At 55.9% G+C, this 23,603-nt stretch overlaps 1 protein-coding gene across 2 annotated transcripts in view; it reads left to right on the plus strand.

Annotated features, from left to right (window-relative positions):
- INPP4A (inositol polyphosphate-4-phosphatase type I A) overlaps positions 1 to 23,603 on the plus strand; it is a 54,952-nt gene that overhangs the window by 24,697 nt on the left and 6,652 nt on the right. Inside the window, exons 13-23 of one of the 2 annotated variants that reach the window (XM_082672063.1) lie at positions 337 to 555; positions 1,344 to 1,482; positions 5,105 to 5,137; positions 9,374 to 9,546; positions 10,346 to 10,469; positions 11,205 to 11,331; positions 11,623 to 11,763; positions 13,968 to 14,065; positions 16,328 to 16,440; positions 18,468 to 18,622; positions 22,379 to 22,589. In XM_082672063.1, the coding sequence (XP_082528189.1) occupies positions 337 to 555; positions 1,344 to 1,482; positions 5,105 to 5,137; positions 9,374 to 9,546; positions 10,346 to 10,469; positions 11,205 to 11,331; positions 11,623 to 11,763; positions 13,968 to 14,065; positions 16,328 to 16,440; positions 18,468 to 18,622; positions 22,379 to 22,559 (1,503 nt within the window). In that variant the 3' untranslated portion in view covers positions 22,560 to 22,589. Of the gene's footprint in view, positions 1 to 336; positions 556 to 1,343; positions 1,483 to 5,104; positions 5,138 to 9,373; positions 9,547 to 10,345; positions 10,470 to 11,204; positions 11,332 to 11,622; positions 11,764 to 13,967; positions 14,066 to 16,327; positions 16,441 to 18,467; positions 18,623 to 22,378; positions 22,590 to 23,603 lie in introns of those variants that run through there. The other variant, XM_082672062.1, reaches the window with a different exon arrangement.

Here is a 23,603-nt window from a genome sequence, read left to right on the forward strand (position 1 = left end):
GAGGCCTGTGCCCTGGGATGGAGGGACAGCCCGGGAAGCCAGTGAAGGCTGGCACTGGGCTCACCCCGGGCCCCTCCTCCAGCCATGTCAGGCTCAGAGGCTGGCCGGGGTCCAAGAATGTCAGAGGCTTCTTGGCCTCCCTGTCGTCCTCCTTGCGTTCTCCGGGCTTCTGTGGGAAGTTCTTGCCGAGATTCAGCCGGGCCCGTCGTGCGGCAGGCAGCCTTAAACCTCGGCCGTCTCGAGGGCTGCAGCTCTTGGGGTGTGGGCACCGTGCGGGAGGGCGGAGGGGGGCGGGCTGGGCGCTCAGAGAGGCCGGGTGTGCGTGTGTCCCTGCAGACCCGGCAGCTGGTCACCGTGTGCGACTGCAAGCTGCTGGCCACCTCCATCCATGGGCTGAACGCGGCCCGGCCCGACTACATCGCCTCCAAGGCCTCGCCCACCTCCACTGAGGAGGAGCAGGTGATGCTGAGGAACGACCAGGACACCCTCATGGCCAGGTGGTCGGGCAGGAACAGCCGGTCTTCCCTGCAGGTGGACTGGCACGAGGAGGAGTGGGTGAGTCTGCCGCCCCCGCCCGTCACCCTACCGCTGAGCCGGCCTGGAAAATGCGAGGCCTCGCTCCCTCGCGGGTGTCGGGCCCAGCCCGGGCCCTGCCCCCTCGGCCTCCACTGGCCGTCAGCCCTGCCGGGGCCACGTCTTTCTGGAGATGTGGGAGCTGAGGTGCTGGGCAGCTTGGTGAGGATTTGGGAGACGCCGCCCTGACATCCCGTCACGATGTTGCTTCCGCTGGGTGGGCTTTGAGAGCAGGGTCTGCCCCTTGAGGGAGTGACACATCACGGACTCGTGTTTGTCATTTGCTGGGACTGTTCTTCGGCGATGTCGTCCTGGGGGCACCGGACTGCCGGCGGCAGCAGCGCGCTCCCCCAGGCCTGCCCTGGCGTCCTGAGTGCTGCCTGGGTTTCTGCAGGGACCCCCCGCCCCCGTCCCCCATGCTGAGCGATCCACGGCCTCCATCCAGAAGACCTCAGTCCCCTGCGGTGTTTGTACGAGGTCTGCGGGGAGGGAGGAGGGGACGAGGGTGCTCCCGTGGCCCTTGTACCCACAGTGGCCTCCGGGACAGCGACTAACAGACGTCCCCCAAGCTTTGAAACTGACGCCCACGGGACATCGACTTGTCTTTGGAAAAGCAGATGCAGCTTAATGGGGGATTCCAAATTGTCTCACCCTCTCTGCATCCTGAGGGCTCTCAGTGGGCGTGGCGCCCGGGGGTGGGGGGCGGGCCCTGCTTTCTGCCCTGTGTCTCCTGCTGGGAGAGCTGACCCCGCGCCCCTTGGGTCCGCCAGGAGAAGGTGTGGCTGAATGTGGACAAGAGCCTGGAATGCATCATCCAGCGGGCAGACAAGCTGCTGCAGCGGGAGCGCCTGCAGGCCGAGGGCTGCGACCACAGCCTCCCCGGCACCGGCAGCTGCGCAGGAAGGAAAGGTAACCGGGGCAGCCAGGCCTACTGGATCCGACCGGAGGACCCCCTCTGCGACGGGCCCCCCTCGCCACGCCCCCCCGCCGCATGCCGCCCTCACCCGACCACACGTGCGTACGCACCCCGCTTCCCACCTCCACCTCGAGCGCTGTCTGTGTGTTCGTGTGTGTCTCTAACTCCACGCCCGCCACGCAGACTGCAGGGAGGCCTCTCAGCAGAGGGGGTGTCGCGGCACCCAGAGCAGTGGGGGCGGGGGGGGGGGCCGCGTGTGAGCCTGCAGGCGAAGGCCGGTCCTCAGGGCCCCGCGGGCTCACGCTGCCGCGTCCGGGAGGGTGGGGCTCCTGGACTTTGCTGGTTTGTCAGCCAGTCTGGGGACCCGAAGGAGGCCGAACGGTAGATGCCTTTCTCGTGAGGTTGCTTACGGCATCAGGCATCAGGGACAAGGTGAGGCGCGCAGCTCTCTCTGGATGAGAGCTGGTGGCAGGCCCAGCGGACTCGTCTGGAAAGCCTGGTTGTCACTGGCTGGGCGCGCTTTTATCCGGCAGAGGCCTGCTGCCCTGGGCCTTGCTCGTAACCCAGTCAGAGGGTGGGCCCCGCTCCCACGTCTGGGGGGGCCAGTTAGGTTCCTCTGTTCGGCGCCACCTCCAAGGTGGGGCTCTCGGTAGAAGGCGGGACGCTGGCGTGAAGCGGCACGCTTCAGAAACAGCCTGCTGCCTGCGGAGACACAGGGCATGACCAGACGCTCTGCCCCGCTGCCGCCTTACAGCGGGGGGCCTCGTGCCTCCTGAACCCGTGGGTCCCTGGTCCCTGCAGCTCTGGCCTTTCCCCGGAAGAGCTGGTGGGGTTGTGCGCCAGGCAGCTGAGATCCAGCTGCCGCCGCCGCCTCCTTGCCCCCCTTTGGGCGGGTTAAGGCCCAGCTGGGCCAGGGATGGGCCGCTGGCAGTGGGACTTGTCATTTCTGAACCGGGCAGCTTTCATTCAAGGCAGGGTCTCGCTCCCCTGTCGGAGCCTCTTGGTAAATCCTCCTTGGGTTTGTCAGACGCCCTCCCCCTCCTGTCCGCCTGCAGTCTGTCCTCAGGGTGCGCTCTCACTTGAGCCTGTGTTTCCTCGGGTGTCCCCGTCCTCCACTCTGCCATCTGTGAGGGGTTCGACTTTCAGTTCCCCAAACCTGTGTTTGGTTCATGGAACTGTTTTGTCTTTGTTCGTGCTGTCATTTTTTTTTTTTAATGTAAATTGTGTTTCTTTAAAAAAATTTCTGAAAGTTCATTGCTCATTTCTCTTTAATATTGTCTTGCTTGCAATTTAAACATTTTTCTGCATATTTAAAAAAAGTTACTGATTGGATTTTTTTAAATGCAGGAGATAGTTCATTTAACTGGATATACTGTTGTATTCATAACTTAAATGTCCTCTTTTTCTAGGCACGTCCCCTATTGTTCAAATATATAGACAAATTTAAGCGCAGTTTTAAAGTTATTTAAAGGAGCATTTCTTTGTGATATTTAGGGCTTGACTTGTACCTGTGTGTGCCGTACAGATCAGCTCTGTTGTGCTTATGGGAGTAGGAAGCGTTTGAGAGAGTCTGACTCTGATCAGCGCTCAAAAGAAACTTATGAAACCACAGGCCTCTAAATTACCTGCACGTGGTCCTTAATTTAAAAATCTGAGCACAGCCGGGAAGCCGTCCAGACCTCGGCATGATCAGGAGGATCTGGACAAACCAGACTGTGAGCCATTTGTTTTACTCAATCTCTTGTCCTCAGGGACCAGAGCTGGGCTCTGTCGTGACTCCCGATGCCCTTCCAGGTTCCTGGGGCACTTGTTTTGGCCTAATGAGCGGGGTTGTGTTCACACCAGCGTATTTACTGCCCGTGAACAACTCCATGCCTCTTTGAAAGGCGTTCTCTCTTTTCATTGCAATTCTCTACCCTGTCCTGGGTCCTTGGTTTTCATCTTTCATCAAGGAGTCGCCCTGCCTCAGCCCCGCCTGGGGTCAGGGCTCCGCAGGGCCCACTGACCAGTCCCCCGCAGCGGGGACCGTAGAGGCTCCGTGAGCCTCCCTCTCCTGGTTTTCCACCCAAGTGACCCGTCTGCAAACTGTCAGGATTTGGTGACTTCCATTACCTCCCACACACACTCTCTCCTGCTCTCCTCATCCCCGAAGAGTCCTTCAAACCCTGGACCAGGTTTCTCTTAACCTGAGATCTATGGGTTGCACCCCAGGTCCCCGTACCCCTGAGACTGTGTGCTAAAATCTGCATGTGTGTGGAGCAGTCCACAGTGGGCATCAAATCGCAGGGGCCTCTGTGATCTAAGAGGAGATCCCTTTCTCCCGTTTGACTGAAAGACGAGTCTACGCAGTGGGTTTAACCCCTGATCCCTTCTCAGGCATGGTCCCAGCCCAGCAGTTTGGGATCACTGCAGATCATGAAAACAGTCTTCTAAACCCTTCTCCTCATAGAGCCTTGGGACCTTGGAGGAAGGGTTATGGGGAGACAGAAGTCTGTATTTTTCCAAGGCCTGGGGTAATTCTGTTTTCGCCAGACAGATGTTGAACGGTCACCGCTGTGCAGCACACGCGCCACGGTGGTTTCCCGCTGTGTGAAGCAGGCAGTCTCAGGACATTTGCACTCTGGTGAAGACGCTAAAGTCTTCAACTTACAGAGGCCTTTAACTTTGCTCTATTTTCTGTCCCGTTGGCCAGTTGAAGAAGTCATTGCCAAAGACGATGAGAGAGAAGATCCCTGCCACCACCCTTCTGGACAATCCAGGTTGTCAAAGTCTCCGTTCAGCTGGTTCCAGTTACTCTTGAGGATCTGAAACCACCTGTTTCAGGATCCTAAAACGTTCTTTGAACTGAAAAGTTTAGACATAAAATAAAATAAGCTTTCAGCCCAAACGATCCCTTTTCAAACTTGTTTGTTTCAGGTGGCACACCCAGTTAACCAGGAATTCTAGAGTTTTTAAGGGAGAAGAGAACTTGAAATGAGTACTTCCCGATGTGACTCAGTGTAGGTGAAATTGAGTTAAGCTTGGTATTCTTTGAGGGACCTGGAGGGATGTTCCAATTCCAGACTTCCCTCAATCATAAACGTTTTGTATTTGGCTTAAACATCGTAAAGATTGGCATGCATGTGTCTGGTATATGGGTCTTACGACGACCCTAACCTTTTGGATCTCAGCAGCCGACCTCTAGCCCGGGCTCTAAAGTCAGTCAGGGCGGTGGGCTCTGAGCTGCACGCTCGATTTACCGGTCAGTCTCTCTCACTGCAAGTTTGCTTCCAGATGTCGTGAGCCAGCATGGGCTCCAGCACATGCAATGGGATGGACGTGGGGGCTTTATCTCATTGTGACACGTTAACCTGCTCTTCCCGAAGAGTGTGTCATGTTGAAGTACCAGCAACATGCATGTTGACACCGGTGGATCGGGCAGGGAGCTCCAGGCAGCCCGACCACCTGCGTGTGACTCCTGGGGAAGAGGCAGGCAGGCCCCCGGCCTCTTCTCCGAGGCTCGGTTTAGCCGGCTTACTGCCAGCTGCTGCCGCAGTTGCGCTAAGCGTTGAGTTGCTCGTGTTTGAACCGTGTGCCGCTCCTTAATCATCCGTGTCACCCTCCATTTCTGTGCAGATTGCAGTCCCCCTCCTGAAGAGTCCAGCCCAGGTACGTGGTTTATGTTCAAGGCTTCTGCAGACGTCTTCTTAATATTCAGGGCGTGTTTGTAGCTAAACTGTCAAAGGTTACCTTGTACTCCCAGAGTCAGGAAAACATTTTAGGAGTTTCCTCATTGTGAGGGATGTAGCAACTTTTCTTAGGTTTGCCGAGGGGCCAGTCGGGCTGGTATTGTGGCCAGAAGCAGGCTACCACATGCGTTTTTGTCACTTTCCCGTCCTAAACCCTTTTCAGAAGTTAGTGTCCACGAGCGCATTAGGCTTCCTGAAGTGGGTGGCCTGGCTAAGAGAGGTACATGATGGTACGTGACGCTTCCCGTGATTTCACCTGAGCTTGCGAGCGTCCCATGGAGGGGGAGGCAGATAAGAGGTAGCCGTCCAGATGCTGTGGCACGGTAATCACACAGCCTCCTCTCTTCTGAGCCTGGCTGCAGCCTTAGACTTCCTGTCAGGCACTGCTGTGGGCTGCGGGTGGAGTTAGTGCTAGAAATGGCATCTTTTGGACTGCATTTGCATGTAGAAATCAGTGTTTGTGACTCTAGTTCAGGGGTCGGCAAACCACTGCTCCGAGCGAATCCCGTCCACCGCCTGCTCCTGTAAATACCGTTTTCCTGGAAATAAGTCACGCCCATTCGTTCACGTACTGTCCACGGCTGCTTTGGGGCAGTGCCGGAGTCCAGTAGTTGTGACAGAGCCCCTGTGGCCTTCAAAGCCTAAAGTGTTGACTGTCTAGTCCTTTACAGAAAAAACGTGCCGACCCCTGCTCTAGTTCATATCGAATTTCCTCGACGTGGCTTGTGGTTTTCCCAGAGGGAGCATGAGACCCCCAAGTACGATGTTGTGGGGTTTTTTTCCCCTTACACTCCAAAAAGCAGCTATCCAGTCATCCCGTCCTCTGACTGCATGTAAATATGACGTCGCAGGCCGCCTGCCTCATGTCTAGGGTGCAGCCAGCTGTGATTGCGGGATTGGCCGCACTATTCCCGTCAGCTCTCAGAGCATCCTCTCGCTCACATGGCACCGGGGAATTCAGCTCCGCTCACGGCCGTGACTCCAGAACCCCATTTGCTCATCAGCGGGTCATCTGATGGGGCGCCTCATAACCCCCCAGTTTGCTTTCAGCCCCTCAGTTTCTCTCCCCAGAAACGTTAGTTTGGTCACGAGCAGGTCTCCAGCTCTGGTTCCCTGGGCCCTCCCCAGCACCTCCCCTGGCCCGGGCCTGGCTCCTTCCCACCTGCCTCTGGACTCCCAGTCCCCCCAGCTTACCTGCCGGACAGGTCGGTGCCTTCTCGCTGCGCTGTCTCCCCCGAGCCCCGTGGCGGTGACCGTCCCCAGCAGTTAAGGCCAGGAAAGGGGGTGGCGGCCTCATGACCCTGGCCCGAGGCAGCTCGGGGCTTTCCTCGGCTCTGCGAGCCCTGCAGTTTGTAGAGCCGAGGGGAGGTCTAGCGGGTTCCCGGGCAGCACTCGGGCAGCCTGGCTTGTACAGCTCTCCTCGTCTTCTGTGAGCTCTGTCACTTCCAGAAGCTTTGGTGGCCTGTCCACAGTTGATGTCAGATGGACTAAAAGGTCCCCTGCCAGGGGTTCCTTTAGCTTTTCCCACAGAGCTGTATTTAGTCTGAGTTAGAACACGCCATTTTCTCTCTCTCTCTCTCTCTCCCTACTCTCTCCTTTCCCTCCCCTATTAATGAGAAAAAAAAGAAAATACACAAAGCAAAGCTACCTGAAGTAGCACAGTCCTGGACTGGCCGCCCGTCAGTGCATGTTGCAGGTGAGCAGTGAGGTCGGGAGCTTGCCCCACAAGGGGCATCGGCTCCAGCACGAAGGGTGCTGCTTAGGCACTGGTGTTTTTTGTTCATTGCCAGACTTTCTCGATGTAGGAGGCAGAGTAAACCCCTTCACCAACCCTAACGTCCCAGACACCTGTACGTAACTAGGTTCTGGTAGAAATCTCATCACTGTCCCTGAAATTTATTTTGTTTGGAAGTTCTGAAGTTTGGTTTCCCCTCGCGTTGACCCAAAATGTATTAATCCCCAATGACTCTTCGCTGCGTAGTCAGATGTGTGTACGAGTGGCCATTCTTTTTGTGTGTCTGGGAAGACACTTAGCCTTTCTGAGGCTTTCCTTACCCCTATTACTAGTCCTCTCTCTGTGGATTAAGTGAGAAAACAGAGAGTGAGGCACTCACAGGTGTTGATTTAAGGGCTGGTTGATGCTCTCATTGAACTCTGGAGCCATCCAGACACGGCTGAGCCCTTCTCTAGGCGGACATCAGGCTCAACTCCCGCCCAGGGCCACATCTCTTCTCCGGAACAAACCCTGAGTGCTTTTTTTTAACCATTCTTCCAATTCTACAGTTTTTTTCAGTGTCTTTTTTTTTTTTTTGTCTGGTTTGTTGTTTTTTCTCTAATGCAGCAAAACTAAGTCATTCTTATGTGGATTTCGTTTAAACAGAAGTAGGCAGAGTAAAAAATTGTATGCAGAGGGCTTGCTCAGTCACATAAGACCACTTGTATATTCTGATCATTTTCAGGTTAAAACAATCAAGAGTTGCATAGTGATTACATATATATATTCATGTTAAGTGGAACAGAAAGTAAAATTGGCAACACTTGCTCTAAGAGCCTTTACTTCTGAGGTGAAGCGTAGTCTTAATGACTGCCTACCTTTCCCCAAACTACTTGGCTATTAAAACTTAACGCCCATTGGCCTTTTCTGACAGTTGAATATAATTGACATGGATTCAACAGAGTTCTTCAAAGAAACAAAAACATGGTCTCTGAGAATTTTAGAGGAAGAAAGACGTGGATATTATCCACAACAGTCACCCCGTTTCACCGCGAAGGGCCCCTGTGGCTGAGGGGTCAGGGGACCTGCCCACGGCTCACCCACCACTGCTCAGTGGCAGCTGGGGCCTGGGACTCACATTTTCCACGCCTCCATGCAGGGTTCTTTTCCACTGTGATTTATTTGCCAGGACCTTTTTGCTGTAGACTTTCTAAATGTAAGCCTGCCTTTTTCCCACTAGAGGTAGAAATCCTTGTCCGCGTACAGTGTGTCTGTATATACACTTAGATCATTTCCAAATTTTGAATGGCTACGTAGACTTGAAAATCTGCGTTGACCAAACACTGAGTACAGGGAAGTCCTTTTGTAGGTTTTAGGCGTTTCTCTGAATTTGTTTCTCAGCAAAGCGTGAAGCACACAGTTGGAGAGAGCAGAACCACAGCTCCCTTCTCTCTTTTTAAGATTCTGTTTATCTGAGACGGAGCTGACCATCCTAGCAGCTGCACTGCTCACGAGGCCAGGTCCTGTCCTGAGTGGGGTGACGGTCACGGGCATCCTGTGACCTGCATGCACCCCACCCTAGGAGGGTGCCCTGCCCGGGCTGCACACCACTGCCTTCGCCGCGCTCCGGGTGGGCGCACCCAGTGGTGATGATCCAGTGCCTATTTCTGGGCTTGGTGGCCTGTTAAAAAAATATAACTGATGGGGGCATGTCTTTTCTCGTCTCAATGTCTTCCAAATAGGAAGGACCGAGAAGAGCCAAAGCCAAAAATACCTTTCACTCTGTTTTTCTCCCCTGAGGTTCTATTTTTAAAAAGTTGTTTTGGTACAGGGTCAAAGTTTCCTTATATTCCAAAAACAGAAAAACCCCACTAAGCCAGGAATAGGGGGAGTCTGGCAGGAAGGTGGCGGCGGGGAAGAAAGCGCAGGAGGCGGGGACGCTGAGGGCTGCGTCTGCGTAGGCGGGATGGGTCCTTCCGCAGTCGTGGGTGGGGCCTGCGCCCGCGGCGCAAAGGCTCGGCCAGGCTGGGTTGGCCTTGCTCCGGAAGCCCGGGGCTCTGCCTCGCCGCCTGGATCAGAGAAGCCAGACAGCAGGTACCCCGCGAGGGATGGCGGTGCCGGGAGGCACTGGCCTCCGCAGACACAGTGTGTTCTTGCTGAGTCATGACTCCCAGAGCTCGCTGTCATCTTGCTCGAAAGGAACAGTCGGGGCCGTGAGTGTGTAGAGTCCCCAGAGCGGGTGTCGGTGGTCCCCGAGGAGGGCTGATGGTGCGTTTGCTGGAGAAGCTTCAGGCTAGGAGGGCAGAGAGCGGGGCTGAACTTGGCGCCACTTCTGGGCCGTGCGGAGGCGGGAGGGGCAGGCGGGGTGGCAGGGCCGGTGCGGGACTGGGGGCCGGGGGCCTTCGAAGCGCCACCTTCTGAGCCGACCGCCCCTCGTGCCAGGTGAGTGGAGCGAGGCCCTGTACCCCCTGCTGACCACCCTCACGGACTGCGTGGCCATGATGAGCGACAAGGCCAAGAAGGCGATGGTCTTCCTGCTCATGCAGGACAGCGCGCCCACCATCGCCACCTTCCTGAGCCTGCAGTACCGCCGCGACGTGGTGTTCTGCCAGACGGTAGGTGAACCTGTCCCTCTCTGCCGGTTGAGGAAACCAGCGTGGCGCTTTGCCCTCCCGCCTGTGGCTTTACCCGTGTGGCCTGAGGCCTGGGTGTTGGCCTTGGAGGGAGGGGGAGGGGAGCTGCTGGATCGCAGGTGCTCAGGACAGTCCGGCTTCACACCTGCTCCCTGGGAACCTGCCCCAAGGAGCCTGGGGTCACACCGGCCCTGGTGCCACCTTTGTTCTTCCCTGCAGAGGAGTTCATTGAGGGAAGACGCACAATCTGTTTTCTGGTTTATAAAGCAGCAGGTATTAGGCCCGCTCAGGCACAACTCTATTCCGGTGATTTCGATTTCCCTTAGAGGAGGGAAGAGCTTAGATGAGCATCACCAGTTTTCAGGTGCAGTCATCTGATTAGCAGAGTGAACGGTGGCAGAGGCTTGGTGGGTTCCGTGTGGCTTCCTGTCCCCACGAGGCCGGGGCTGTGCACGGGGCACCCTGTTCTCCGCTCCTGCCCCTCGTCGTGAGCACCCCGCTTTCCAGCCGGCGCTGCTCTGGATCTTCGGGCATAGAGGCCTTTCCTTTCACCGTGGGGAAATCATTCTGGGCTTCCAGAAGGTTCTGGCCCAGGAGTGACCCCAAGGTCGGGTCGGAAGCTGAACCAAAACCAGACAGACCTTTGGAAGCGAGCCCTCCCGTGGCCTCTGCACTCCTGGTCCCAGCCCCCGAGGGTGAGGGGCCGCCGCAGGCAGAGCAACGCGGGTGCAGGAACCGGGGCGGGCCAGGCGCGAGGTGAGGCGGTGTCTGTTCCCTGCAGCTGACGGCGCTCATCTGTGGCTTCGTCATCAAGCTGAGGAACTGCCTGCACGACGACGGCTTCTTGCGGCAGCTCTACACCATCGGGCTGCTCGCCCAGTTTGAGAGCCTGCTGAGCACCTACGGTGAGCCGCCTGGGCTGGGCTTGGGAGAGCCTCCGTGTGTGGCCCCCTCTCGTCTCCCTGAGTGGTTTTCTGGTACACAGGTAACACGTACTGATGAAAATGTATCCAAACACCCCGATAGGTGACAAAGAACTAAAAAAAGCCCTATATAGTTACACACAGGCACACACACAAACACCCGCTTGTGGCCCATTTTTGCACCCACTAAATTATTAGAAGGAAAGTTGCTGGGTCACACAGTAGGAGTATTTTAAAAATTTGTTGGTATTTCCAAATTGTCTTATAAATGCTCTCTTCTCCTCACCTTTGTTTTCTGTTTATTTCTTCTTAGAAGGTAAAAACAGATAATTTTTTTAAGTATCTGTTAATCTTTGGAGTTCTAAGACATTGAAGAAATATCAAAAGATCTAAAGAATACGGAAAGATCACAACACCTAAAGAGCCGGCTTTGCCTTCTGAGGTTCCCACGTGTAGGTCCCCCACCCCTCCCTTCGCCAGGAAAGGGCCGGGAACTACAAGGCGTGGTTGCACCAGCTGCGCTTTTTAACGTGGCCACAGGACTTCAGTAGTGGGCTTTACTCACGGAGAAGTGAGGCACTTGGCCAGCCTCCCCCCAACTCTCACCGCCTCGTCACTGCCGCCCTGAACTCATCGCTGTCCTTCGTGGCCACGCTGAGTCCAGGGGAGAGCGCAGGTCCCCTCTGCCTGACAGCCCTTTCCCTCTCTTGCCTCCAGGGGAGGAGCTGGCCATGCTGGAGGACATGAGTCTTGGGATCATGGACTTGAGGAACGTGACCTTCAAAGTCACTCAGGCTACTTCTAATGCATCAACCGACATGCTGCCCGTCATCACAGGAAATCGGTAGAAATGTTTTTCTGATTCTCAGAACTAGCGCAGTTTTCATCTGTGTTCATCACATGTGATGCACGTTTCATTTTTGCTTTATTCCGTTGCATTCAGCTGGAAACGCTCATCCCAGCCCGCTACACTCATTTCACAGCCCTGTACAGGTCGGTGACCAGCAGCTAGGAGGTCTCTGAGCTGGGCCAGGCCGCTGTCCCGTCCTGAGGCCAGCAGGGCCTTCCTCTCCTTGCTCGCCTGTCTCGCATCTCCCTGTCGCAGGCCTGACCCTCCTCTTCTTCTGCATTTCAGGGATGGCTTTAACGTGCGGATCCCCCTGCCGGGCCCCCTGTTTGACGCCCTGCCCCGGGAGATCCAGAGCGGGATGCTGCTGCGGGTGCAGCCCGTGCTCTTCAACGTGGGCATCAACGAGCAGCAGACGCTGGCCGAAAGGTGCGTGCCGGGCCATCTCTGTGGGCCAGGGGCTGCATCCGTCGGTCGCTGAGCTGCTGGAGAGCGTGTACTTAGTCCTCTTCGGGCTCCGAGGGCCACCTGGACTTTGTTATCCCTCCTTCCTTTAAGTTCAGCCACATACCGGGCTCGTCTTTGGTGCTGGAACACAAAGATGAACCAGACGAGGTCCGTGTCCTCGAGAGACTTGGGCTGGTAGCAGAGAGAGGTGGCTGCAAGGATTAAGATGAATGCAGGGAGTAGGGGCCCTAGTGAGGTCTCAGGGGGTCTGGGAGGGCTTCCTGGAAGTGGGTTTTAAAGAGTAAGTAGGAGTTGGTTATATGAGGAGGTGGAGGAGAGACCTGGCGTCCCAGGCCAAGGAGCCTGAACAGAGGCAGGTGGGGAGAAGCCACGTGGGGCCGGAGGCTCAGGTAGCAGGCAGCAGTGAGCAGGGGTGAGGACGGAGAGGCCTGGATGGTAGGCATAGAGCCACACCTTGGTCCTAAAGGCCTGTGCCTCGTAAACTCCTCCAGGGTCCCCTGCCAGGCAGCAGGGAAGAGTCACGTGTGCCCACATGTGCAAAAGTGTGTGCAGGTGTTGGAGAGGAGGAGGGGATTGGGTGTGTGTAGCTTCTAATGACCTTCTCTTGGTACGTGAAGACCTTTCCTGTCACGTCATTACATGCATGTGATCTACGTGTTTTAGAACTGAAAGATATCTGAAAGTTCTTGCTGTTAAGGACATGTGGTCTCCAGGACGACATGCCATATTCCTGTTGAGCTTCTGAGCCCAGTGGTCAGTGTCCATTGATCCCCAGGTGTAGGGTCCTCCCCACACGGTCGGAGACCTTTCAGTGGGACAGGACACCATCAGAGTCACATCTGAAGAAGGTCATCTGCCGGCCATGTGCTGGAAAGATGTGAGGGGCCAGATGTGACGAGGGGGTTGTCGGGAAGAGTCCGGGCCAGAGGCGGTGACCTGGGTCAGGCAGGGGCAGTGCAGATGGGAAGGGACAGACTGGAGAGCCGAGACGTGGTCTTCAGCGGGGCAGGTGTGAGAGGCGACAAGGAGAGGAACAGAGCAGGCCTCTAGGTGGGTGGTGAGTAGCTGGTCCTAACCGGGAGAGGGGTCATGCTGGGGGCAGTTGGAGAGCTGGCCTTAGGCTGAGGGCGCCAGCCCAGGAAGCAGAGATCCGGAAGGTGTGGCCAGAGGTGGGGTGCCCACTTGAGGGAGAGCGGGCAGTGTCGGGGCCCCAGGAGGAGGTAACATCCCCTGCGTCTGGCAGCTCCTGTTCCTGACTGCAAGAGTGGTTTCTGAAAAAGGTGTTCCTGGAAAGGTTTCTGCAAAGGGTTGAGGCCAGGCCAGATTGGAGTGAGCAGAGGGCCAGGTGGCAGAGGACATGGCAGTGGACGGGAGACACGGGAGGCAGGGTCTGTGCTCTGCTTGCTTGTCTGCTCCTAAACAAGGCCAGCTCACCTGTGTCCCAGGGTGACCCCCAGGGAGCAGGTGCCTGGAGGAGAAAAAGCCATTTTGGGCATCAGGGGTGGTCGGGTTGCGGTGGACCCACAGGAGGGCATCCTGCCCCCCGAGGGAAGACTTTGGGACTGTGAAGAGGCTGCCATGCACGGAGGTCGCTGGGCAGGAAGTGGTGGAGGGGGCGTGCGTCCAGGCCTGGGACTCCAGGGCTGCGTGTTTGATGAGCACCTGCGCCTTCCTCACGGGTGGCTTCCCTCCCGACTCCCCGCGGGCCTAGCTCCCTGTGTGGTGAGGGGAGGGCTGGGGCCCTGCACTCCCTCCAGCAGGAACAGCTGGTCGGGTCTGGTCATCCAGCAGCAGGGCGACTTCCGATTTGAAGATGGGACTGTCCTGATTCCCCAGCCAGAGCCCCACTGCCGGCCCCACTCCCGGGCGCCTCCGGGGTGGGAAGACGGGGACCCGGGGCCGCGCGGCGGGGCTGCCCAAGGGCCTGGGTGTCTCGCAAGCATGCCTGTCACAGGTCACGCAGGATTCCTGCTCATGAAACGTATTCAGACTTGTCACCAACACGGGAGAGATAACCTTAAGCCTGGGGGGAGGAACGTGGCTTAGAATCTTGACGTGCGCCATAAGGATCGAGAGAATCGCCATCGTTACCTTTAACGCGGTCACCGTGGCGCTAGAGACGGCGACATTAGCCAGCTAACGGTGTCCCCCTGTGACCTCTGAAGGTTTGGCGACACGTCTTTACAAGAAGTTATCAACGTGGAGAGCTTGGTGCGGTTAAATTCCTACTTCGAGCAGTTTAAGGAGGTTTTGCCAGAGGATTGTAAGTATCTCTTCACCACGGCAGGTCCCCACCCGCTGTTTTTCGTCCCTCGAGGGGTTTGAGGTTTGCTTAGCGACCTTCTGATGCTGATGCTGACACCCCCCTGCCTCCCGCCCTGTCACCAATGTGGTCGGCTGCTTTCATGCCCGGGGTCACCGTGCAAGACACGAAGGGGCTGAGGACAGACCCTGGGGAGGGCTCGCATGGAGGCTGGGCCAGGTGGGCGCAGAGCCGAGGGGCCCCGCTGGCGTCCGAGGGGCATCTCACAGTCGCCGTGTGGCGAGGCTGCGGTGGCGCAGGTGGGTGACCACGCTGCACGGCCTCGAGTGGCCGGAGGCCGGCAGGGACTGAGGGCTGGCACGTGGGGAGGCAGGAAACACGCCTGGAGCATGGGGGATGGAAGGGTCTTAAAGGCCCAAGCGAAGGGGCTAGAAAAACAGGCCTGCGAGATGCCAGAGGATGGCAGGACTGGAGATCCTGCAGGGCCAGGTCGGGGCCCGCAAGCGAGTGGGGGGACATGGTGTGGGCACGGGAGCTCAGGCGGGAGGCCTCAGTCTCCCCGTGAACTGAGGGCGTGAGCCCAGCACTGGGCTTGGCGGCCGTGAAGGAGGCTTGGGACGGGTGCTGTTGGAGCCGTCGAGGCTCTGGCACTGACCTCACATCGGAATTCACTGGAGAATCTGGGAAAATCCTCTTGCCAGGGGCCCAGCTCAGAGTGTAGAGGGCGGGGCCTCGGCCTTGGGAGCTTAGAAACTCCCCGGGTGATCCCCGTGTGCTGCACCAAGCTCGAAAGTGATGACGTTTAAGAGTCAGTAAAATGCTTCTCTGAGGACTCAGCTGAAGGATCCCAGATACCAGGTCATCCTCGTGTTCTTCCACAGTGATCACAGTGACCAGTGACAGATTTGTCAAGTCCTTGCACGTGCCAGGCCTTCTACACACTTCCCACGAATTATCTAACTGATCCCACAGCAGCCTTGGGAGGCGGGCTTGGTTTCATACCCATTTGACATATAGTGACACTGAGGCATGGAGGGCAGGTCCCCCAAGGAACCTGGGTCAGGCCAGCTGGCCTGTGGCCAACACCCACCTTCCGACTGCTCTGGAGGCGGGGACAGTGCCGGCTGCCCAGGCTTGGACTGAGGGGACGGGAGCGTGTGCTGGGCCAGCCCCCCGGCTAGGGCGCCCTGAGACGGAAGGGCCACGCTGGGGGACCAGGAGCCTTGTGGTCAGGAAGGGGGAGACTTGTGCTCAACGTTTTGGAGGGCGGCAGTTTCCAGTGAGACGTGGCCCCAGGGGTAAAGGCCCGGGAAGGGCGAGGCCGGCGGGATCAAAAGCCGGTAGCACTGCCCACGGCCCGGGACGCCGGGGGTGCCGCAGCCCGCGTGGCCCTCAGCCCGGTAGTTACGCTCGTCTGCGAGGCTGAGGAGATGGGGCCCACCAGCAAGCGCCCCCAACTCTGCTGGGGCGCCAGTGTCGCTAACTGGGCCAGAGGTCAGGTCGTGCGTCTCCTCCGGGAGGCTCTGGTTCACAGCCTCTGGGTTCCCACAGCCCCCGTCACGCGCTGAGCCCTCTGGCCCAGCCCCCGGAGCAGCGTGAAGTGGTTGGCATGGGATCCTGCGTGCACCGGGGAGGTTGTGCAGTGGAAACGGGTGCATGGTTTCATCCCACAGTTGGTGGTGATTTGCGGATTCAGGCCCCCTGGCTGTTTTCCGTAGATGTGACCTCGAGGCTCTTCTGTTCTCCTCTGGTGGTCCTGGTGTTTGAAAATCCCAGGCTTCTGAGGTGAGGTGGTCTGACTGATCTTCCAGCTGGAGGGGTCCTGGAGCGGCCTGGACACTGTCGCGGTGGAGGCGGCTGCCCTCCCCACCTCCCCCAAGGGTGGCGGCCCCCTCAGTGTCGCCACCCCCGGCCCTAAGCATCCTCCAGCCCTGGCGGCAGTTCTGAAGACCTGATGGATCTCCCTCACTCCCTCCCGTTCTCGATGATCCGAGCTCCCCCTCCAGCCCCTCGAAAGAACTGAAAGGAGGCCAGGTGGTTGCCCTTTGCAGGTGGCACTGAAGTGGCAGTGAAAGTAACGGAGTGCTCACCGTGCTGGCCACCAGGCCCAGTCCCTGAACACAGGCCTCCCTTCTTGCTTCAATCACACTGAACCTCCGGCTCCGGCCGGGACTCATCCTTTGGCCGTTTCCAGCGGCGCTGGCTGCTGTGGGCTAAGTCCCCGTGGGCGGCCCCAGCTCCACGACCCCGTCTCTCTTCCAGGCCTACCTCGATCTCGGAGCCAGACGTGCCTGCCGGAGCTGCTGCGGTTCCTGGGTCAGAACGTGCACGCCAGGAAGAACAAGAACGTTGACATTCTCTGGCAAGCTGCTGAGGTGAGGGAAAAAATGTTAATAACAACAACAAATTAAAACCTCAGCCAGGAGTGAAGAGAACAGGTTTCTTCATAAGGACACAATGAGAGTTGCTCGTGAGTTGCTTACCGTAGGGCTGCCTGAATTTTGATAAGCCTGACACAGAGTCTACCCCCTCGGACGTGGAATAACCAGGCTGATGACAGCTGTCCCCTTCCGAAGCCCGCACAGTGATAACCAGCTAGAGCTCACGACCTGCTGCATCTTTTAATAGGTTCAAAGGGAGATCTCTGGGACCTTTGCCGTCTCTTTAAACAATATTTCTAGTACACTGCTGCTCAGATCTCCTCATTTCCCCTGAAGACCTCAGATACTTTCTCACCAATTTGTGGAGTTCCTGCTCTGAGCCCGGGTATCAGAGCAGTTTCACAGCTCGTCATTCACTCACCCCTGATGAGGGGACCTGTCCACACTGGGACTCACACACAGAGCTGGCATATTATTAGTCGGGCCTAATTCACACATGGGGAGACCCGCCAGCACCCTGAAGTGGCTGATAGTCCCCCCACAAAGCCTGGAGCCTGGTGCTGCAGGCTTCCCTCTTGTGCAGGGATGCACTTGTGGCCACCCTGCTGCACCTTCCAGAACCTCATGGAGCTCTGGATCCACCATCTATGAGTGTAACTTTCTTTGACCCTATTTTTAGTTTGGTTTATGCCACGTGTCTGGGTCATGAACTCTCCAGCCTGTGGAATTTAGTGAGCACGTCCCCGTTCACTTCATCAGTTATGATTTTATTAATTCACTCTTCACCTAGCTCAGGGGCTGCTTAGAATCTTTAAAAGAAATTGTTGTCTGTTCTCACGAGATGCCCGTCTTCCTCCTGACGGTCGTGGCTGAACTTGCTTGGGTCCTTTCTGTCTTGTCCTCCTTCAGACACCGTGCTTGGGACCACACTGTCCTCTGTAGAGCGGCATCCCTGGCCGTGGCTGCGTGGTCTCGGCTGGGGCCTCTTGGCCCGAGAAGCAGGCACGGGGCCGTCTGTAGGGCAGCCTGCAGCGCCTCTGGTGTTTTTCTGAGAAGAGCAGGTCACGGAGCCCACTGGCGTTAGGTCACATGGTTCTTCGTGAGATACCCACATTGTTCTCACAATGCAGCATCTCCTATGGGTCCACAGGCCCTTATCTGAAGCTCTCGTAGGCAGGTGTTTTAGAATTCACAGGGCTCCACATTTCAGAAAGGTGATACGGTATACAGTTGGTACCTAGGCGTGTGATAGGGTGCACATCACCTGTGTGTAACGTGCACGTGGATGATTTCACATCCCCAGGGGATCTGGGGCAGCACCCTGGAATCAAACTCCTGAATACTGTCTTACTGAAAAGTATGAATATGTATACAAAATGGGATAAATAAAAATTGTAGATAGTTTGACATCCACTCAAGAGCTGGTCATGTTGCCAAACAAGGCTGCCACAAACTTTATACCAAAAAAAAAAGTCTTTTGTTCTAGAGCTTTCTCGATTCGGGGACTGTGTGCCTAGGATTGCTCCCAGTAATGCAGAGCAAATGCTCCCAGGTGTCCTTCCATGGGGAGATGAGGTGCCCTGAGGCGGTCTTTTCTCAGCAGGGGGGTTGCCCTCCACGGGAGCTCCTCACTTGGGAGGGGAGGTGCGCTGGGCCCTGTACCAGGGCCCCGGGTCGAGCTGGAGGGGAGCCTGGTGGGCAGGAGGTGGCCACAGGGAAGTGGGTCTGCTGAGCTGTTCCCACCTGTGCAGACGAGGAAGCGTGTAGAGACCAGTGGGTCTGTGCTGTCACTTCCAGAAAGGCCTAGAGACTTGGCGGGGGCTGGGCATCCTGGGAGCTCTCTGACCTACCCCAGGGGGTGGGCAGCAAAGGGCTGGTCCGGGCAGAGCTGGGAATGTGGCTGAGCAGACGGCGGGGCCCCCGGGAGGCAGCAGCGTCCTGTGGGAGAGGCCCCGGGAGGTGGCCCGGGGCAGCGACCTGTCCCGTCTCCCCCTAAGTAAAGCCTGCCTTCCCGTTGGCAGGTCTGCCGCCGCCTCAATGGGGTGCGGTTCACCAGCTGCAAGAGCGCCAAGGACCGCACGGCCATGTCGGTGACACTGGAGCAGTGCCTGATCCTGCAGCACGAGCACGGCATGGCCCCGCAGGTCTTCACGCAGGCCCTGGAGTGCATGCGCAGGTGAGTCCCCCGGGCCCGGCGGCCGCGCTCTAGTTTGGCTTTGGAAAATTCCTCCACATCTGCCGAGTCAAACTCCAGGCCCATCACATCCAGTGTCCTCTTGAGTCAGGGGAGGAAAAGAGCCGGCGCTGTGTCTGAGTGGGACCGCACTGAAGCGGGCGAGCCGAGGCAGCGGGGAGGGAGGTGGTGAGCTCGGAGGCGGCCGTGTGGCTGCCCTGTGGTGCCCGGTGTGCCCCGGCCACTCATCTTGCTGTGGGTGCGACTCAGAGCCCGGGCATCCCAGCAGGCCCCGGCTGTTCCCATCCCGCGTTGTCTCTTTTCAAACTGAGGGGAGACCGAGCGTCCGCAGGCTGCGCCGGTTGGCTCCGCTTCTCCCAGTGGTGGGCTGGGTTTGCTTTCACGAGCCCAGTGTCCAGTGTTTCCTGGCAGCAGCCCCTCCCCTGTCCCCGTGCCGTGGCCACCTTGCCCTAATGATGTTCTGATTCCGAGGCAGCAGGCGTGTTTGCAGGATGAAACCTGGGACTAAAACTCTGTGCGCTGCCGAGCGATGCCTTGTTTCCGGCACTGCCGGGGAGCACCTCCCCTCACATACCAAAAGAAAGGATAAGAAACCTGCTCCTCCTGTCTTCTTCCATGTGGCCGCCAATGCTGTTCTAGTCTCGTTTCCAAGTCACTTCTACTGAGTGTTCTGTACCATTTGTCCTCTCACCAAATTCTTCAAAGCATTCAATTCTCTTATCCTTTCTGTATGTCTCTGCCGTTTCACCTTCTCACAGTCTTACACGAAAGCGATGCCTGAGCGCCTGCCTCTTGACAGTAGCGTTTTGTAGAACTGGAACCATTTGTTCCTGTTTGGTCTTTCCAAGTTCACCCAAACCTCGTGACCTCAGGGCTGCCTGTTGATGCACTTTTAGAAAGTTCACACTCTCCCTGCCTCGGGCTCAGGGAGGCGGTGGGGTCTCAGCGTCCCTGGTGCGGTCAGCTGCGAGGTGGAGGGGAGGACCGCGCTGGTGAGACGCAGGCCGCCGGCCGCAGAGAGACGAGAAAAATGGAGGGACACAGCTCTAGCTGTGGGGCAGATACTAGGATGAGGTCCGTGCCGTAGGCGCGCGTCAGGCGTACAGTTGGTACCCCTCTATCCAGTCTTGGCTTCGTGAACACATTCGATGTGTTTGTTCTGACTGCGTCTGAGCACAAAGGTCTGGTGAGACCAGGGAGCAGGTGGCTCCTTAGACACACGGGCGGCCCCATCTGCTGGCCTGCAGCCCGCCAAGGGGCTGTGGGCAGTTACCCACACGTGCACAGGTGAACTGGGAGGCTTACAACACACGAGGCACGCTCACAACTTTGATCACGTGGGTTTCCTTGTAGGAAAATCAGAAAATCCACATAAGCCCCTACCCCAGTGACTCCCACACCAGCCCATAGCCCACAGGACAATTCTCCGTATTCCTGCTACTACAAGGAACACTGCTAACATCCTGATGCATGTTCAGATACATACGTATGAGTGTGAGTGTGCTTAACCCACACATTGGTCAACTTACCCAGTCCCTGAATAGTACACAAAACATATGCCAAACAGATGCAGTTAGATGTGTAATTCTGCCCACTGTTTTAGTCTACTGTTCTCACTTAACTGTCTTGTGAGCTTTTTTTCAGGTTAATGAATGTGGGCCTTATCATGTTTAGCACACCATAATTTATCCAATTTGCTGTCCTTGAATCTTTAAGCTGTGTACAGTGTGCCAGCACTTTAAATAAGGGTGCAGTGAATACCCTTGTGTTTTCTCCTACCCACGTCTGCCCTGTTGATTCCTTAGGTTAAAGAGTGTACACCCTTGTAAGGCCTTTAATACAAATTGACAGGTTGTTCCCATACCAGTCGCACCCAGTGTCCCGGGGGCCTGCCCACCCACCCTCTGGGTAATCATCCTGCCACTGCTCTGAGCGCTTCTGAGCCTGGGAAGTCGGCCTTGCTTTCCTACATTACGGCAGGGACCCCGGGATCCTGAGTAGGGAAGGACCCTCCTCCCACGGGACGGGCATCATTCCCTTGGCCTCCCTCTGCTTCTCTGAAACCCCCATCTGCCTCCAATCATGGATGTCTTTTTAAAGTTTATTTAGGTTTTTCTGAATTTTCTAAAACCTCTGCCGTGAACATATGTTACCTTAATAATCGTTGAAGAAGTTATTCAAAACCAAAGCAAAGCTCGATGCCACCTCGCCTCTGCCGCCCTCGGGATCCTCAGAGCACCAGCCCCGGGTGCCGTGCTCGCCACCCTTGTCCACCCGACCTCATGCATTTGTTTCCATGTGACACTGTTACCCGCCCCCCCGCCCCCACTTCTCTGCTTTTTGGATTATCCCGTGTGGGGAAGACGTGTCAGCTCATAGGCTGCAGGCCCCAGGTGGCTGGTCGGTAGCTGGTGTTTCTGGCTGCGGCGTGGCCAGGAGCCACGGGGCAGCCCGGAGCCCTAAGGAGGCAGCAGGCGGTTTGGCCATGCCCTGCGGTGGTTCTCTTGCTTTCTGGCTTGCGTCTTGCCCCATGGAGGAGCAGAGCACGCAGGCAGCGGGGTGGGGCGGCTGGGGGCAGGTGGGCTGGGGGAGGGGCAGGGCTGACACTCAGCTGTCTTGTGTCCTGGAGGCCCCGGGTGAGCACTGGCCAGTGCGGTGCTAGCAAGTGCTTGACAGCCAGCTCTCTCCAAAAACAAAAACAAAACCTGATCTGTCTGGTTTGCCAATTTCTGTGGCATAAACACTCCCGCCAGCGCCTGTTTCAGGCTGCCGAGCAACACCACGGACCAGGGAGCTGGCAAGAGATGCGCACGCTTGGCTTTTGCCGTCGGAGCCCATTCCAGCTCCCTGCTGGTGGTGCCCCTCCGTCCCCAGTGCAGGGACCGAAACACAACAGTGGGCCTTCCTAAGTAGCCCCAGTGGCCCCCGAGACTGCCCTGGCCGGGGTCGTGACCCCGTGATCAGTGCTCGTGGCAGGAGAAGCGTCCCCCCGTGAGAATGGCACATCCAGGGTCCTCCGGGAGCCTCACCTCAGCACATTTCTTCGGTAGCACCAAAGGGGGACAGACCCCCAGTTTCCAGTGAGCTGGGTTGGACTCCATTCTTGGTAGACCCCATCTCACAGAATGGTGACTCGGAATGGTAGCTCACACCCTGCCGCTGTGCAGCCTAAAAGCCAAGGCGAGTCTGGTGAGGGCTCTGCCTGCAGTTGATACTGAAGGGAAATGGTTATCGTGTGAGTGTCTAATCAGGAGGCAGCTTTGGCGAAATAAGTTGCACCACCTGCCGCTCAGGCACCTGTGAGAAGGTCAAACGCCCCGATGGTTCTTCATGTTCAGCTTGCTCTTTGGAGTCCACGTCTGGCCGCATGTGCGAGCATGGCAGGGCAGCATGGCGTGTGCTTGGCAGCCGAGGGTGTGAACATGGAAAACCATTTAGTCGGCCTACACGTGTTTGTTTTCAGTAGATTACAGTATTTTCTTCTTATTTTCCCTTCTCTTTCTCTCCTGTTTTTCTTGTAACTGCTCGTTTTGTTTTGGTATCCCTTTTACACCCTTTTCTGCATATCATCTTTTTCTTTGTGTTGTGGCTTCATTCCATGTTTTTTTAAATCTTATCTTTTGGTTCTCCTCTTTTTTCCCCACACTTTTGAGAAAATCCATTGCATGTATCTCTCCTTTTCCTTTATTTTCTTTCCCTTTTTCTTTTCCTTTCTCCCAACCTTCTTCCTTTTCACAGCATTGGAACACGGGAGGTAGTCACCCAGAAGAACTTGAGCGGCCTGGTGCCCATCCGAGACTTAAGACTAGACCCCAGCCTCCTCTGTTCCGTCCCTTTACTAGCTCTGAGCCCCAATTTACTGATTGCGTGGCTCTTCCTGAGCGTAGCATACCTGGTGGCCAAATTGCGTTGCAAATGAATATCGTTATGAGAAATTAACAAATCACCAAAAAAAGTGCCAGACATGTCCAGCCACCGTGTACCTGACTGGACAGAAGGAGCGTGTCAGAGCATGGTCCGCCGAGATGTATTTCATGCCTTACAGTTTGACATTTTGTTGTTCTGAATTGTAAACACCTGCCAAATTATTTCACCAAGAGGATGTGTTCGTTTAAATTCTGTAGAGTTTTCAGTGCTTGTAACATGTTCTTACAGAGCTCTGTTACTGCTTTGTTTAGCTGGCCTGGAATTACTTGTACCAAATCTCTTACCTTCTGATGTAAAACTATTTATTACCTGTATTATCTCTTGTGCCCTGTTTCCTAGAGAGAGGAATTCTGTCAGGAAAGAATTTGTATATTTGATACTATTCTTTAAATGTACTGCTAACCTTTCCTTTCCTTTTGAAGAGAAATGAAAAGTGTAGATGCTTTCTAACTGGCTCATCTAGATAAACCTATTTAATAGGACATGTACTTTCTGCTTTCATTTCAAAGCGTAGTCCCTGAAATTATAGTAGCAAACAGTTTGCAGAATTATAACATTTCCTTGCTTATTTCCAAGTTGGGATGACACAAAGCTGTGAGGACGGTAGCTCATCGTATCAAGTCAGGCACATAAAAATAACATATTGCATGTGACTTTAGAATTACTCTTCTAAATCTCTGTCATTAAACTGATCCAGGAACATATGCACAGAGTAGCAAAAGGCCGTTGAAGTTATAGATACATTTATTTTTCTTGAACTAGCATTTTTCATCAAAAAAAAAAAAACCTGCTGCTTTAATTCCAGATTCAAGTCCAGATACCTTTTCTCTCTTACAAATCAAATATGGTTAATTATGAAAAAAAATCAAAATTTACCAAAAAATAAGGTCCACTTTTGGGCAGTTGTGCCAGATGGAGGTGTGAGAGAGAAAAGGTCACTTTGGTTTCTGTTCTTATCGCTCTTAATTTTAACACGGCAACGTCTGTAAAATGGGAGGATTTGTAACCTTAACATTCCTGTGTGGAAAACGGTGGC

This window comes from Grampus griseus (assembly GCF_964374135.1).
Source record: "Grampus griseus genome assembly, chromosome: 15".
NCBI classification, from domain to species: Eukaryota; Metazoa; Chordata; class Mammalia; order Artiodactyla; family Delphinidae; genus Grampus; species Grampus griseus.